This window comes from Macadamia integrifolia, chromosome 9 (genome assembly GCF_013358625.1).
Source record: "Macadamia integrifolia cultivar HAES 741 chromosome 9, SCU_Mint_v3, whole genome shotgun sequence".
NCBI classification, from domain to species: domain Eukaryota; kingdom Viridiplantae; phylum Streptophyta; class Magnoliopsida; order Proteales; family Proteaceae; genus Macadamia; species Macadamia integrifolia.
The window spans coordinates 35,464,432-35,480,537 of record NC_056565.1 but is presented as its reverse complement, the minus strand read 5'-3'; the positions used below and the strand labels follow the sequence as shown (position 1 = coordinate 35,480,537).

Sequence of the window (16,106 nt, the reverse complement as noted above, 5' to 3'; positions counted from 1 at the left end):
TGACTTGATCCATAATGCTCATACCCTGACTCATTGCATGATATATACCCTCTAGGAGACCATGAAACTCCACTTCAAATATAGACTTTAAAAGATGCAAAGATGTGCCTATTATGATGTCTAATGATTCCACCCACTTCCACTCTCCCGGATTTTCTAACGAGCACCCATCCTTGTTAAGTTTCATTATTCTTAATTAGTTAAGTAATTATGTGGATATAATCAGTTTTTTAGATGGATAACCAATCAAATGGTTTTCAATAAAAAAGAAAAAAAAGAAAGAAATTTAAGGGCACTAATTCTAATTTTCACTCCCTCGCCACATGGTATGGATTCTTGATAGAGTTGGTCCACGTAACAAAGAATCATGCAATTCCATTCGCCGAGTTTTAGCGACTGTTATAGTTTGATACAATTATAAAAAATGTCATTTCAATTTAGGGAAATGTTGGCCATGCATATTATGATATATGGCACAGATTCCAAGCATAATATGGGCCCACCATAGCTTCAATCCTTTTTTTTTTTTTTATAGAATACCATAGCTTCAATCCATTCCATTGTAATATTATACATATGTTGGACAAGCATCTCCCTTTATGGGGTGAGTAGTAAATATTTTTCTCAGTATTGTTGTTTTTGTATCCACTTTCTAGGTACTTACCTAACTTTTTTTTTTTTGTAAAAAACCTAATTTGTTTAAATCTAAATTTTTCGTATTGTGAAGAATAGACTTAGTCAATCGGTTGTACCTTTGCATATTGAATCTTTGGCCATGGTTTGTACTTGGGTTTGAGTCCCTTCTAGTACACTTGGGTGACCAACCGAGGTACCCCTTTTCTTGCTCTATGTTGCCCTTAGGATTCCTTCAGGTTCCCTATCCCCTTTCCCAAGTTTCTTTCTAGGATTCCTTAAACTTGGCCATTAAGATGAGGGTACAGTCTTCTCATATAGCACCCATGTTTAGCACTTGGCTTCCAGCTAATACCTTTTTGGTTATTGAGAGAGACAGAGAGAGATCGAGAGATCTAGCAACCCTCATTTAATGAGGGAAGTGTCAAAGTAAAAGAAACTTAAGTATGGCAAATTCAAAATAACTAGAGGAAATTACACTCCCCTCTTCTGAGGCTTGACTTAATATCAATCTCCTCCCCTCTACTTTGAAATTTATCGTCAACATCCCCTAAAGATGCTCACTTTCGTCACATTTTTTCTCAGCCATGTCAAATGGTGGATTTAAAAAGACAAATTTACCCTTAACATATTTCAAACACCAAATATAACAGATGCAAGGTCAATAATACCCTCATCTTTATTAAATCAGTTGAAGTAACCTATTTGATCGAATTTAGGGGTTAGGAGATAACTGGGAGCAACGACGATTGAGGCAGTGGTGAAATGAGTTAAACAATGGCAGTCTACACCTAAATGAGCCAGCAAAAACTATGTGGTGGCAGTTCCTATGTCTGGTAGTGGTAGACACGACCTGAGTGAGGTAGCTGCAACTAGCCTGAAGTGACTGAAGCCTTCTGGGTTTTTGCAACAACTTCCCATATCCCCTTTTGTATTGCTTGCTTGAGGTTTGTTAGATTGAACAATGTCCATTCTAATTTTCTTTATGCTACATTTTCGTCACTGTTGGAACACTGTCAGAGACCTGCAGAATTGCTACATTTTCATTGATTTAAGTTTTCTGCCATCTTTTTGGCAATATTTTAAATCTTAAAAATGGCAGTAATAACATCTATTTGTAGTTTGGGCTTATGGTATTGATTTCCATTTTGTTTTCACTATATTTCTGATGATCTGTATTTGTGTTGAGCTTTGACAGAATTCTATTATTCATTGTCATGTTGTGCTCTTAAGCTTAATTTTTCATTTTAATTCTTCTTATACTTACTTCAACTATTGACTTTGGGGAGAGTGTTTTGTTGGTGTAAATTTGGCAGCTTAATGTCTACCTCAAGTGTTAATTGCAATAGCACTAATATACTGAAGTATAGAAGCGTAAGGTGTAGATGCAATCGAAAAGCTGCCATTACGATCTCCGAGATGGTCGATAATCCAAGCAGACTCTTTTACACATGTTCAAAGTTTAACGGTTGTAACTATTTCTAATGGTGTGATCCCATTAATCTACCAACAACTGAACCCCCGTGTAGAGAATTACCAGTAGACACTCCCACCATAAAATTTGAAGAGTTGCAAGAGGAAGTGCATGGATTGCAAATAGATATACATGCTTTGCGAGAGGAGGTGTGGGGATTGCGAGAGTTGTTTAGGAGGTTGCAAGAGAAAGTGGGAACTAGGAATGTTGATTGGAACAAATAAAAAACATTGTTGGATCAACGAAGCATGTTTGTCAGTTCCTATTAGTGTTCTTTGTTGGTGTACTTATAACAGGTTTTATGTGCTTGAAGTTTTGAGAACCTCAAGTACATTCAGACAGATGTAATTAAATTTCTATATTAGTAATGGAATGGTTTACCACGTGTAATGTCTTAACCTATCTCATATCATTGTAACTTTTATCTCATACCAACTCGAATTTCTGATTCAAAGTTGGAGAACAATTCCAATATTCCCCTAAAATTTTTGACAACATTCCAATACTAAATAGGCTATTGCATATACTTGCTTAAATGAAACATAAACATGCTATTGATATCCAAATAAAATGCAAGCATTTATCATCATTCCTAAAGCAACCATATCCAAAGGAAGGTTCAAGTACATTAAAATAACCATTACATCCAACTAACATTAAAAAGAAGTCATCATCCATAAAACATCATTGATATTAAAGTTAACACCATATCCCATGTACTCTTGTGTTTTACTATTCAAATCTTCTTACTACTTTCTATCTTCGTTGCCTTCTCCCTTGCTTTCATTTTATCCTCTTTTTAGCTTTTGAAATGGCTTTAATCTTGGTCTGTACATTCTCATCAATTATGCAACTTGAAGAAGCCTATGAAGAACTTGTTTATATTTGAGACAAGTTGCTCTCAGGTTTGCTTCCACTCCTTTCCTTTCCCTACACAAGCATGAAAATAAGGGCCCGTTTGATAACGTTTCTGCCGTTTCTGTTTCAAGAAACGACAGAAACATAAATTTTCGTTTTTAGAAACAAAAACAGAATTGAAGGTGTTTGATAAATCATGTTTTTAAGAAGTCGATAGTAACCAATGAAAAAATGACCACAAGTCGTTTCCAGAAACGGCGAAACAAGTTGAACTTGTTTCATCTAGGTCGTTTCTTGAACCATAAATAAGTAAAAATTTCTATTTCTAATTCTGAAAATAAGTGAAACGAAACAGTTTTATCAAACGCTTTTTACTCCGTTTCTGCTGTTTCTGGAAACAGAAATGGCAGAAACGCGTTTCTTGAAACGTTATCAAACGGGCCCTAAGTATTCGTACATTGTAAACATACATGGTGATTTTTTGAAAATTTTTGCTTACCTTCACATTAGAAGAAGCATTTTTTTACTCTTAACTGGAGGTCCTGTGCAGGTGCAAATGTTGTGTCCTTCCACTTTGCATCTTTCACATCTAAGACTTAAAGACCTTTTTCTAAATTCTCCATATGGTCCTTCACCAGGTTCCTTCTTCCTAACTGTATTCCATCTTCCTACTAACCTCTTCGAGGGTGGAGGCTGAACAATGCCCATGGGATGTTCTTCTTTTAATTCATCCAGATTAGGAAGTGGATGAATTATGTCTTTGTACACTTTCAAGTATTTTTGTACAATGTAGTATTGATCACTATAAGTTTCCAAGTCTTCCATCTTGTTTTCAATATAGGCAATCGCATGCTTACATGGTAGTCCTGTAGCATCCCAGACATTGCATCCACCAGAATGTTTCTTCAAATCACATATTTGCCTTGGCTATCTGTGATTTCAAACTCATCTAATCTAGATGCAAGAACCATACACCGTCTAGATTCACTCCTTATGACAGTTGGCATCTTTTGAATCCTTGGGGTGACTTTCCCCTTATAGGTGCAACCCATCCAATATCTTGACTCCATCATTTCAAGTAGTTGCTTCCTTATCTCATCAATTAAAATAAGAATGGGCTTGCTCCTAATAGATTGAATCATATTATTTGTCATGTGGTCGCTCTTGCATCTAAAATCAAAAATGTGTCTGGACCAGATTTTTTGTGGATTTTTATGCAACCAATCATGAGCATCTTTGTTAATGGCCTTCATTTCATTCATTGCCTTCTCAAATAGGAATGTAGTAGATGCTTTAGCTGCTGACCAAAACAACATTCCGAGTAACATTCCAGGATATGTGCCTTTGAAGTTCTGATAAGGATGCCTACAACACCATCTATGCTGAGATTTTGGGAATGTTAAATGGATGGCATGACATAGACCCTGAATAATAGAAACAAGTGTATTAAGGTCATGATGGTTGAATAGTACATACAAGTATAATTTATTGTTCAAAATATTTTTGAAAGAGAAACAAGAAATATAACTTTTGTTTTTCATACTTAAATGTGATGGGCATCTCATTAATGATAGTATAAAGAGTGGCATATAGATTGGTCAAGGAAAATTGCCAACTATCTTTATATTCACATTCAACAATGGCATAAGCTATGGGGAACAATACTTTATTTCCATTAACAGCTATAACATACAATAGAACCCCTCCATACATACCTTTGAGGTGACAACCATCAACCCCAACAAATGGCCTGCAACTCCTCAATAATCCGTTTATACATGTTTTGAAGCATACAAACAATCTCTTAAATACAGGAGGATCTAACATGACCTTCCTCGCATGAAATTGTAGCTTGAACAGACTACCTGGATTTTTTTCCCTTAGTATTTCATCATAACTGAGAAACTTAGCAAATGACTTGGACTCCCTTCATTGACCCCAATGGCTATCTTTTTTGCTCTATACAATGTAATATAAGGAACTTTAACTTGAAACTTTTCCATAAAGTAGGCAGCCATTGCACTAGTTTCATATCTAGATTTGCCTTTAATTCAGTAGCACGATGAGAAGCTTCCAAGTGGATGTAATGACTTTATTTTCCTTCGCTTGAGAACAACAATGCTCCTTACACATTGGCTTAATCATATATGTAATTCCACTATTAGCAGGTGAAGCATGGATTCTCCAAGTACATCTAGGTGCTGCATACACAACATTAACTCTTGATTTCTATTTACATCTCAAGATTGCAAAACCTTCTTGGATAGAAAAGTATTTGAATACTTCCCTGTATTGATTTACATCATCAAAAATCATTCCAACAGCTAAATTTATTTTTCCATCTTTAGAATATTTTATCTTATCAAGGGAGGGTCCATAATACTCATCTGAGTCATAAACATCAAAGTTACTTGACTTAATTCCAATTTCTTCTTCTTCTTTAGAAAATGACATGTTTTCATCTTCAAGATCCACATCTACATCACTCCCTTTGATGCTATTATCATCATCAGTTGATTCCTTCCACTCAACATCACTATCAATACTAGTTGTGTGTATATTCATTGTAGCTATGCCTTGCTCCCTAGATGTGTCTCACCAGTCATGTTGTAGGTAATGTCACTTGGACTTCTTGCGTTCACTTTTTTAGAACCAACATCCATACTGTTTATCTTATAAGGAACATCATTTGTGCCTGTATTATTCACTGCCCTAGTCCTCAAAATAGCACCACCCCTTAGAACTTTATGCTTTTCTCTACTAACCTAGAGGTCGTACTTTGCTGTAGTACACTACCAATCCAATTGGATTTGATGGATATCAGTACTAACTCCACGCTGAATTTGCTTAACATCATCTCCAAATCCACTCTGACTTTGTTGTATAATACTATCTGCCTCCATATTTGTTTCATCGTCCCGAACAACTAACCCACCAGGGAAGCCATTGACTGTATAATTGAATCTTGGATGCTCCTAATAATGAAGGTCATAGATGTACAAGTTAATCATATCCACTTGTTCACATAATGAAAACAATTCAAACACAGTTGAATCATGATCCACTTCCATATCTAAGTTGTTCAGAATTATACACTTCACTTTGAATGTCACCATGTGCCCTACAGGGATATGCCTGATCACTGTGTTGTATATGTCACAAATCATGTCCCTGTAACAATATTTGTAAGGGTTTACCAATGTGACTCTCGAGGTATGCACGTAGTAATGGTAACATATCTTTGCCCTTATATCCATTGCAGAAGAGGTCTTGGCTGTGATCCTAATGAGTCAATGACAATTTACTGCATGATCAATGTAGGTAAGCAACCAATGTCGCAAACAAAAGACATCAAAGTAGGTCACAAACAGATGTTAAAAGAGAACAATCACAATGTAAAGGGATCACAACACCACTATCCAAAATAACCCATCTTATATATGAATTGCACTATTCATCATCAAAATTAGTAAGCAAAGAAGGGAAAATGGGACCCTGTAGAAATTTTGGGGCATTCAAGACACCAATTGACAATGTAAGGCAAGACATGGGTCCCTATAGAAATTTTAATTGTCCTAACATTCACTGCATTATAATCAATAGGAATTCATTGTCAAATCCTAACAATCACTACATAACGGGATCAACAAGAATTCACTGTAAAAAACCTTAACATTCACTCCATAAAGGGATCAACAAGAATTCATTGTAAAAAATCCTAATATTCACTGCATTATAATCAACAGGAAAACTCTAACCAGGAATCACTCTGGAAATGTGCTGAACTAAGTTAAACACTAGGTAGAGAAAATCAATAGGAAATGTGAAACTCTAAGTTCCAAATCAAAAGAAAAAATAAAACTACAGTTGGGAAGCATAGTAAGAAGAAATCTATTAAAAACCTACTTTGAACAACACATTGAAACCCATATAGAAAACCCAATAGGAATCAACGAAAGTCTTACCAAGGTACCAAAGATTAATGGCCCACCCTCCAATTGAAGTCAAAATAGGAAGAACAACAACTCCTATTCAAACCCTCCTCTTGTTTAGCTCGAAGTTTAGCTTCAAGCTCTACTCGAACCTTCCTTCTTCTTTCTCTCCCCTGATTTCAGGCCAAAATCTTGAAGAAAAACGAATCTCTTTGATCCCTTTTCTCGTTTAGCTCGAAGTTCAGCTTCGAGCCCACCTCTGATTTCCTTCTTCTCTCCTCTGATTTCAGGCAAGGCACAAGAACAACAACTCAGTCCGTTGAAACCCTCATCTTGTTAACAATTTCACATCGCTCAAATGGTTTCAATCCCTTGCTTCACAAACCCAAAAACATGAAGTAAGGGTATTTTAGGGATCTTATAAAATATAAGGGCAATATGGGTATTAGAATGCTAATGTTAGGCTGATGTAATCACTTAACATTGATAACTCGTTTATGTGATGGAAGTGAGCATCTTGGAAGTTCAGGGGAGGTTGGTTATAGATTTGAAAGTAGAGGAGAGGAGATTGATATTAATTCAAACCTCAGGGGAGGGGAGTGTAATTTCCTCAAATAACTATAGAGAGACCCTCATTTAATAAAGAAGTTCCAACCTAGGAAAGAAACTTAAAATATGGAAAATTCAAAATAACTATAACGAGACCCTCATTTAATGAAAAAGTGCCAGCTTAGGAAAGAAACTAATGTATGGAAATTCAAAATAACTAGAGAGAGAAAGAGAGAGAGAGAGAGAGGTGTTAGCCTAGTAAAGAAACTTAAGCATGGAAAAGTTCAAAATAGCAATAGAGAGAGGGATAGGATTCCTCTCCATAGAGCCCATGGACCATAGAGTGATCTCATAGCTAAGGTGATCTCGAGATATGTGCATGGGACCTCCTAGCTGTGGGGTTACTCTATGGTCCATGAGCTCCATGGAGAGGATCTGGATCGGAGAGAGAGACCCTCATTTATTGAGAAAAGTGTCAACCTAGTAAAGAAACTTAAGTATGGAAAATTCAACATAACTATAGAGAGAGAGAGAGAGAGAGAGAGAGAGAGAGAGAGAGAGAGAGAGAGAGAGAGAGAGAGAGAGACGTTACCCACAACCTTTTTGAAGATTTTACCTGATTCTGATTTAATAGATGAGAAAAATGGAAATAAAATAAACTTTCTGCAGAATACTATTTTAGGCATATCTTAGGATGATATTAACTTAATTCTATTGTTGAAATTTCCTAAGCCCAACTTTCATCAAACAAAGGAGACGAAAAGGAGAAGAAAAATAGAAGAAAGAAACATAGCTATAGCAAGAAGAGGTAAGGTATTCAGTTATCCTAGTTTCTACATAGTTTTAAGCTTTTATCTAGGTCTCATCTTAGTGAATTAGGCAGGATCACCCAAGTTCCCTCTCATGGCTTGTATTTCTTTGCTAATATATACGTACTAATAAAATTTCTTGAAGGTATGTACAGGGACTTGGGTCATCCTAGCATGCAGGGGAAAAAAAATATTTATATAAGAAAATAAGGGACTACAAAATTGTATTCATTTTTTTCCAGCTAAAACCTTTGAAATTTCTAATGGTTGCATGCCCTAATAGGCTAGGGATTTTGTAGTCATAACCCCAAATAGAATAAGATGATCGTAACACTTTCTATATTAATATCATATTTGTCTAGTTAATATGTAGTCCATGGTATCATTTGCAATTCTATATTTAGACTATTATTTGGTTTTGGAAAATTTATCCATTCTCAGTTTATGAATTTGCATATACCCACAAAAATATTATTAGGAACATGTTTCTTTATCTCTTAACTAGGACACAAGAAATTCTTGTTGTTTTCCATTTATCATGACAATCCACAGTTTAAATCTCTCTCAATATGCAATTCGACTATGAACGTGGATATATGCATTTTAGCAATCTTTTGCGGAATATATTTATTTTATGAGAAAGAAAAAGAGGAGCAAAAGACTGATCCAGTCATTGTTTTTAAAAAAGAAAAACTCAAGTTAACAAAGTAAATATGGTAGTCAAATGAAATACTAGCTTGACTAATTGAATCCATGTAACTTTGATTGATGTTTTTATTTTTATTTATTTATTTTATAAAAATCAGAAAAGAAATTTATTATGAAATGAATTAAAGAATTAGATAACAAATATATGACATAGCTAGCCAAATGGAATTTATTCTTGATGTAGCTACATGCTTTGTTGGAAAATCCACAACCAAATTTATCCCTCTAAAGGAATGAGTAACTCTCCAAGAGATATTTTCCAGAAAACTCTTCATAGCTAAGCAAGACTGACAAAACGACTGAGGGATTTATTGATTAGTAATGCAATTAGCAACCGAGCTTGTATTACATTCCATCCAAACCTGATTGAGATCAACAGCTTGGGCAAATATTGTCCCTTCCACAAGTGCAACAAACTTTGATCCAAAGTTAGTTGTACCCACATAGGTAGAAAAACATTTCATAGGAAATCTTGAAGCTTCACAGAAAACTCCTCCAACCCTTGCATTTCCTTGGTTTCTTAGTGCAAATTAATTAGTATTTAGCTTAATCCATCCATCTTGGGGCCTCATCCAAACCACTTCAAGAATTTCCTTAGAACTAGAGGGAGAAGCATTAATATATATGGACTTTGAAATTATCAAATGCTTCATTGATTTGTCAGACATGAAGAGATAATAGAAACTACTTGAAGGCCTAGTAACATAGCCTTGACAATCATTTAAAGAATCCTACCTGAAATCTGTCATATCTTTGTTGATTTTTCTCAATCCAAACCTGACATGGGATGATGGGAAACTCCACTATCCAAACAATTTGTTTGGATGAGTAAGAAATGCATTAAAAATAAAGAGGGGGGGGGGATGGGAATATACAGACTGAAAGGGACAAAAATAATAACAAGCCAAAGCAAAGAAGAAAATCTGCAAAAGGCCCTTTTAACACTAGGGCTAATAGGAGAGACTAAGGGTAAGGATCAAAAGAACCAGACCCCTACACAACAACTACAACCACTTCAAAAAGGGGGAAAATCAAAAAAAGAAAGGGGGAAAAAATCTAATAAAATAGTCACTTGTGCCTACTCCTTAAAGAAACAAAACTTTTACTAGCTTTTCCATTCATGAAGAACATGTATACATACAACCCCAATCGGTTAAGGTTTACACGTAAACTTTGACTATATATGGAGAGATTGGATTACATTCTAACTCTTCCAAAGATAGGTCTCCACATGAGGAACATACTAGCAATAGAAGTCTCCACATAAGGAATGTACTAGCAATAGGAATCCAACCAATATGGGAACTTAATATCACATGTGATATACATGTGATATGGATCTTGAGTAAAGCGTAAGTGATGTGTTATTACAACCCTTAAGTTGGAGAGGCGGGAGGCCGAATCTGCAACTTGACACTCAAGAACTCAAAACGGCTTGAGGAAAGTGGTTTGGTCAGAATGTTAGCTATTTGTCATTAGTGGAGATGAACTGAACTAAACCAAAAGTTGACGAGTAGTAACACGTTCACAAATAAAGTGAAAATCAATATCCACATGTTTGGTACGAGCGTGGAACACTGGATTAGCTAACAAGTAGGTTGCACTGATACTGTCAAACCAAAGAATGGGAGGACCAAAGAGGTGCAGACCAAGTTCCTGAAAAGGGTCTCCAGCCAAATTAGTTCAGCCGAGGAGTTCGCAAGAGCTTTGTACTCAGACTCAGTGGAGGAGGGAACAATAGTCTTTTGTTTGTGAGATGTTCACGAGATGATGTTAGGACCAAGAAAAATAGCATACCCACCCGTGGATCTTCGATCGTCACTATCACCAGACTAGTCCGCATCAGTGAAGGCTTGGAGAGTGAAATTACTAGATTGCTCAAGGAATATACCAAAGGAGGATGAGGGCTTGAGATATATAGAATGTGTTTTGACAAGACCCCAATGGTCCTCTGTAGGAGCATGAATGAATTGGCTGGCTTTGTTCACAACATAAATGACATTAGGACAGGTTAGAGTGAAATATCGGAGACCACCAACAATGGACTTGTGCTTGGGGGGATCGGTCATAATATCACCCCTTGTCACAGATGGCTTCTTAGTAGTAGTCATTGGTGTCCTAATTGGTTTACAATCAGTCATGCCAAAGCGCTATAGGATATCCTGAATGTACCTAGACAGAGAAAGAATCAACCCAGTCGGCTGAGGAATGGCCTCAATGCCAAGGAAGAAATGAAAGGTCACCAAGGTATTTGATGGAGAACTCATTAGCAAGCTGCCTGAGTAAGAAAGCAACCTGATCCTATGAACTGTTGGTAACCAAGATATCATCAACATATATAAGAATATAAGTAGTGCATTGGCTGGACTGATGAATAAATAAAGAAGGATCAGTCTTGGATGCAGTGAACCCCAGATGAACAAGGTATTGAGATAACCGTGGGAACCATGCTTGAGGAGCTTGTTTGAGCCCATAAAGTAACCGATGTAATCAGCATGCAACCTTTGGTCGATATCAGAGCCTTTGTTGGCCACTACCCCTCTCTCCCGTAATCGGTTAAGGTTTACAAGTAAACTTTGACTGTACATGGAGAGATTGGATTACATTCTAACTCTTCCAAAGATAGGTCCTCACATAAGGAATATACTAGCAATAGAAGTCTCTACATAAGGAATATACTAGCAATAGGAATCTAACCAATATGGGAACTTAATATCACATGGATTTTGAGTAGCGTGCAAGTCATTTGTTATTAATCCTAGTAATTCCAGTCTTCTGAGGAGCACGAGCTCCCCACTACCATCCAAACTTTTTTCAAAGGATATATCACTGATTTTCTTTTTGTTAGAATAAGCATCAACAGATAAGGAAAAAATAAGTACAGATTCACACAAGATGACACAAATTTAACGAGGTTCACACACCAATGTGGTGTACTACATCCTCGGGCAAAGAAGAAGATGATTCAATATATTGAAAAGAGGTTACAACGAAGATCGCTCAAAAACACCCAACAACAACAGCAAGAAACTCCCCCAAAAACCCTAACATGAAAACCCCCAAATCTTACAATACTTACTCAACAAGATGATATATATATATATACTCCTTCAAGTCGAGTCCCAGTGACTAGGTCATTCCGTACTGTAGAGGCTACAACCCCCCACCTCCTTACGAAATCTGTGATGGTAACAGATGGGTTGGGCCGACATGCTAGACTCCGGGCTTGGTCCTATTATCCCAACCCCTCTGCTACTATCACAAATCTCAAAAAAAAAAAAGAAAAAAAAATTCTTATTTAGGTTGCCACCAAAATATGTTGAAGCGGGTCATTCTTCAAAACGGGTAAAGAATTCGAGATAAACACAACACTTTTCCACCAAGAAAATAATTCCTGAATAGTTTGAATCCAATCCATTAAACACAACACTTTTCCACCAAGAAAATAATTCTTGAATAGTTTGAATCCAATCCATTAAAAATTTAGACCAACATGCTTTGCATATGAACATTAAAAAAAAGAAAAAAAAATGATCAAAAGCTTTCAAATTCATGATAGCATAACTCACTAAAACAATTGGACCTTTTTCAATTTTTTTTGGTAACATGAACCCTTTGAATCTGCCCATTTTACGGTTCAAGCCCAAGAGTAAACCCCTTGTTTAACTTATGAATTTACTTGTGTACATTATACTTTCAATTTAAGCTCTCCTATTTCTATTATACATCATTGGGATCCTATAGTGTGAAAGAAGAAAAAGAAATTCATTTATGTTGGTTTTTTTTTTTTTTTTGGTGAAAATTTATGTTGGTATTGACTCACTACAAGAAGAGGGCACTTTGGTGACACAAAGGTAGTGTCAATTGCGGCGATATTTTTTAGTACTATTATAAGAACTAGCACACCTTATACATATATATATATATATATATATATAGCAGCGGTAATATTGTACCGCTGTTATAAATCAATAATCAGTGGTGTTAAAACTTTTACGCTGCTATATGCCAACTTTCAGCCGCAGTTTTTACTACTGCTGCTAATTATTGAAAATTTTAAAAAGGTATGAAGTAACTAGAGTTAAATAAAGAATTAATTATTATATTTCAAAGTATAAAATTCTACCATTGCTTATTGACTATTTTTTCATAGTGAAATAATACTTTACTGCTACTAATTGTTCATTATTCATAGCAGTTTCATAAGACAATCATATGTTATCAATAGAATAAACTGTATTTATTAATAGCTTTTTATTACTGCTGTAATATATATATATATATATATATATAATAAAAAAACCGCATTGTCATAATTTCGATGTCAAACACAAGAATAAGTTGTTCGATTTAAGAAAAATAAACAGATTTTTTTTTTTTTTTGGATGAATAAAATAAACAGATTTATATAAGGGTCATCTCTTCTTTCAACATACTTAAATAGTATTCTTTGCACCAAGTATAATTATTCATGGATTTCTAATATAGTTGAAGAGGAAAAAATGTGTGTGTGTGTGTGGGGGGGGGGGAACTAGAAATCTTTTCCATTATATCCTATAGTAGATTTTTTTGGTAGAATATAGTAGATGTTATTCTAATCCATCAAAATCCTTCGACCATTATTTATCATGTATAAATTTGAATAATAATATTTCTTTCACTCTATGGTTTAGTGGTGATAATATAAAAAGGAAAATTGAATATGGATATATCTACTCCAAAATGCCTACTTTGATTCTTTTTGAATTGCAAAAAACTAATAATTACAGGCATAGTATTATTTACTTATTTAACTAATTATGTCTAATATGAAGAATTGGCCTTTTAATGTACTTCTATTTTAATAAGATCAAATTGATGATATTATCTTTACATTTAACAGCTTTCTGTCATTCTTAACTTCTTTTAGTGATCTTCAAGGTTCCATTTATATATGTTGAAAACAAGAAGAAGAGATTGACTACAAGCATACAGTTAAATATTAGTTGTTATTTGATTTCTCAGCTTTACTATACTAGGTATACGGCTATCCATATGATTAGCTGCAAAATGAACTGTATTCTACCTTCTTATAGTTTTAATTTCCTTGTTAATCCATATTTATCAAAATTCTCATCTTGATGCTCATTTTTATCTTTGTATTAATTCAACTTAGTTAAACATGTGTTTGATTATCTCACTCCCATTTTTGGTGTGTACACAGCCTACCATGGATGCCAAAGTGACCCAAGAACTGAAGTGGCTATTTTCACGTCTAGTTATTGATCTCAAACAGAACATTACATTAGCTTGGCAAGTAATTAGTTTATGGATTTGGCTTGAAGATGCAGGATTTCCCAACATTCTTTTCAAGTTGTTAGTATCATCAAATGCAACTATACATTTTGTGATAAAGGAGACAATGGTATGCTTGGACTGTGTTGAAATGGGTACAGTTCCTACTCCTCCTTTTGATGGTATCCCATTTATACATCTCCTTACAAATGGCATCTCCCTCCAATTTTTTCATGACAAAAGAAGGCAAGCTATGGAGGGTATACTTAGAGTTGCAGAGAATATCTGGGCTAAAAGATTCCAGGATACTGAGTTGCATTCAATATTTTCTAGTGCAATCCAACAACCAATAGTGGATCAAATGAGAATGCCCTTTGATGAAGGCAGCAGTAGGGGGACTGATGATAGAGAAAGAATGATAATGCCCTTTGGTGAAGGTGGGAGTAGGGTAGGTGATGTGAGAGAAAGACAAATGATGCTAGGCTTATCACCCTTCTTTGCTCACCCAAACTTAGATGCTTTCACAGCACAATGGAATGTCATAGTACCAAAGGAGGAGAGAAGCATGTTTATGACATTTTCGAGGGGATATCCACTTACACAACGTGAAGTACAGAATTTTCTTACCAGATTGTATGGGGATTGCGTTGAATCAATCAACATGCAAGAGGTGGTTCCCCCCAATGTTCAATCATTTTATGCATTGGTGGTGTTTAAGCTAGCATCAACAGTAGAAATAATTCTCAATGGCAGAGAGAAGGTGAACTTTGTCATTAATGGAAAACATGCCAGGGTACGACGCTGGGTACCAAAGTGATCAGAAATCTAATGTAAGGGGTTTCAATAATTTACAATCTTCAGAGACGTGAGCTTGTATTTTTGTGTTCCATGTGTAAAAGAGAAATGATTTGGAATAAAACAATAAAACATATATTAGAGCTTCAGCATGCATTGAGCTTGGGTTTTTGTGTTCCATGTGTATCTGTGCTTGTGTATTTGTAAAGAAGAGAACAATAATAAAGCTACAGATATGCACCCAAAGAAAAAAAAAAACACATCAAATTATAACCAAAGAGTCAAAAAGGCTCAAATACCTCAACAAGATGGAGCGTAACTTGGCTGCTTCCTGGGTTGCAGCTACGGCATGGCTGCAAAGCAGGCAGCAGCAAATTTTTTCCTAATCAGACATGACCATGATATGGCACCAATAAAGTGAAAGCCAGCAAGTAGAATAAATGCTAACAGACCCCTTCTCACTTCGTTTGTTCGGTCTACTTGATGGTTTTTTTGACGTGAACTATTTGCCTGTTACTACTATCATGAATTCCTTTCAAACCATCAGATTTTGATGATCCATATATTGTTGAAAAGAATTTTAAATGTTATAATTACTAATAATGTAAGGATCAATCATTAATTCACCATAAGGTATGTCTTTAAAGCAAGCGGGGGCCCACAGTGTGATTACCTTGTCAGCAACTTCGAGAAGTGTCTTGAGAGATTTGAGATGATCCGTATATCATAGGAAATAATTTTGCATGTGATATCAAATCACGTAAAGATAAACCATAGCTTTGGCAGGTTTATAGTCACATTTTTGTCTCAAGGAAAGCAGGCCCACATATTTAGGGTTTGATGTAATGATAGCCAAACAGTGTTTGGTATACACCAAATTTAGGGCAAACTTTTTCATAATAAAAATATGGGAAAATGTTAGGTATGCCGTCGATATCAAGAATGTTAGCACCTATTGTGTCTATCTCTCTCTTCCCTTTTTCTGAAATGACCCCATATTCTTCTTGAATGATATTCCATCATGTAATCCTATTGGTACTATCGGTTAGCATGCCTTGATATTGGCGGCATACC

At 35.5% G+C, this 16,106-nt stretch overlaps 1 protein-coding gene and 1 long non-coding RNA gene across 2 annotated transcripts; one reads left to right on the top strand and one right to left on the bottom strand.

Annotated features, from left to right (window-relative positions):
• Positions 1 to 2,667: 2,667 nt before the first annotated feature.
• LOC122087909 lies at positions 2,668 to 7,258 on the bottom strand. The gene is made up of 3 exons (XR_006142907.1): positions 6,931 to 7,258; positions 3,465 to 4,389; positions 2,668 to 3,037 (listed from the first exon to the last, which is right to left on the bottom strand). It is a non-coding gene; the product is annotated as an uncharacterized LOC122087909 (long non-coding RNA).
• Positions 7,259 to 8,200: 942 nt separating this feature from the next.
• On the top strand, positions 8,201 to 15,181 carry LOC122090031. The gene is made up of 2 exons (XM_042659862.1): positions 8,201 to 8,259; positions 14,167 to 15,181. Exon 2 carries the CDS (start codon positions 14,173 to 14,175, stop codon positions 15,052 to 15,054), a length of 882 nt encoding a protein of 293 aa, XP_042515796.1. The 5' UTR covers positions 8,201 to 8,259; positions 14,167 to 14,172; the 3' UTR covers positions 15,055 to 15,181.
• Positions 15,182 to 16,106: the final 925 nt, after the last annotated feature.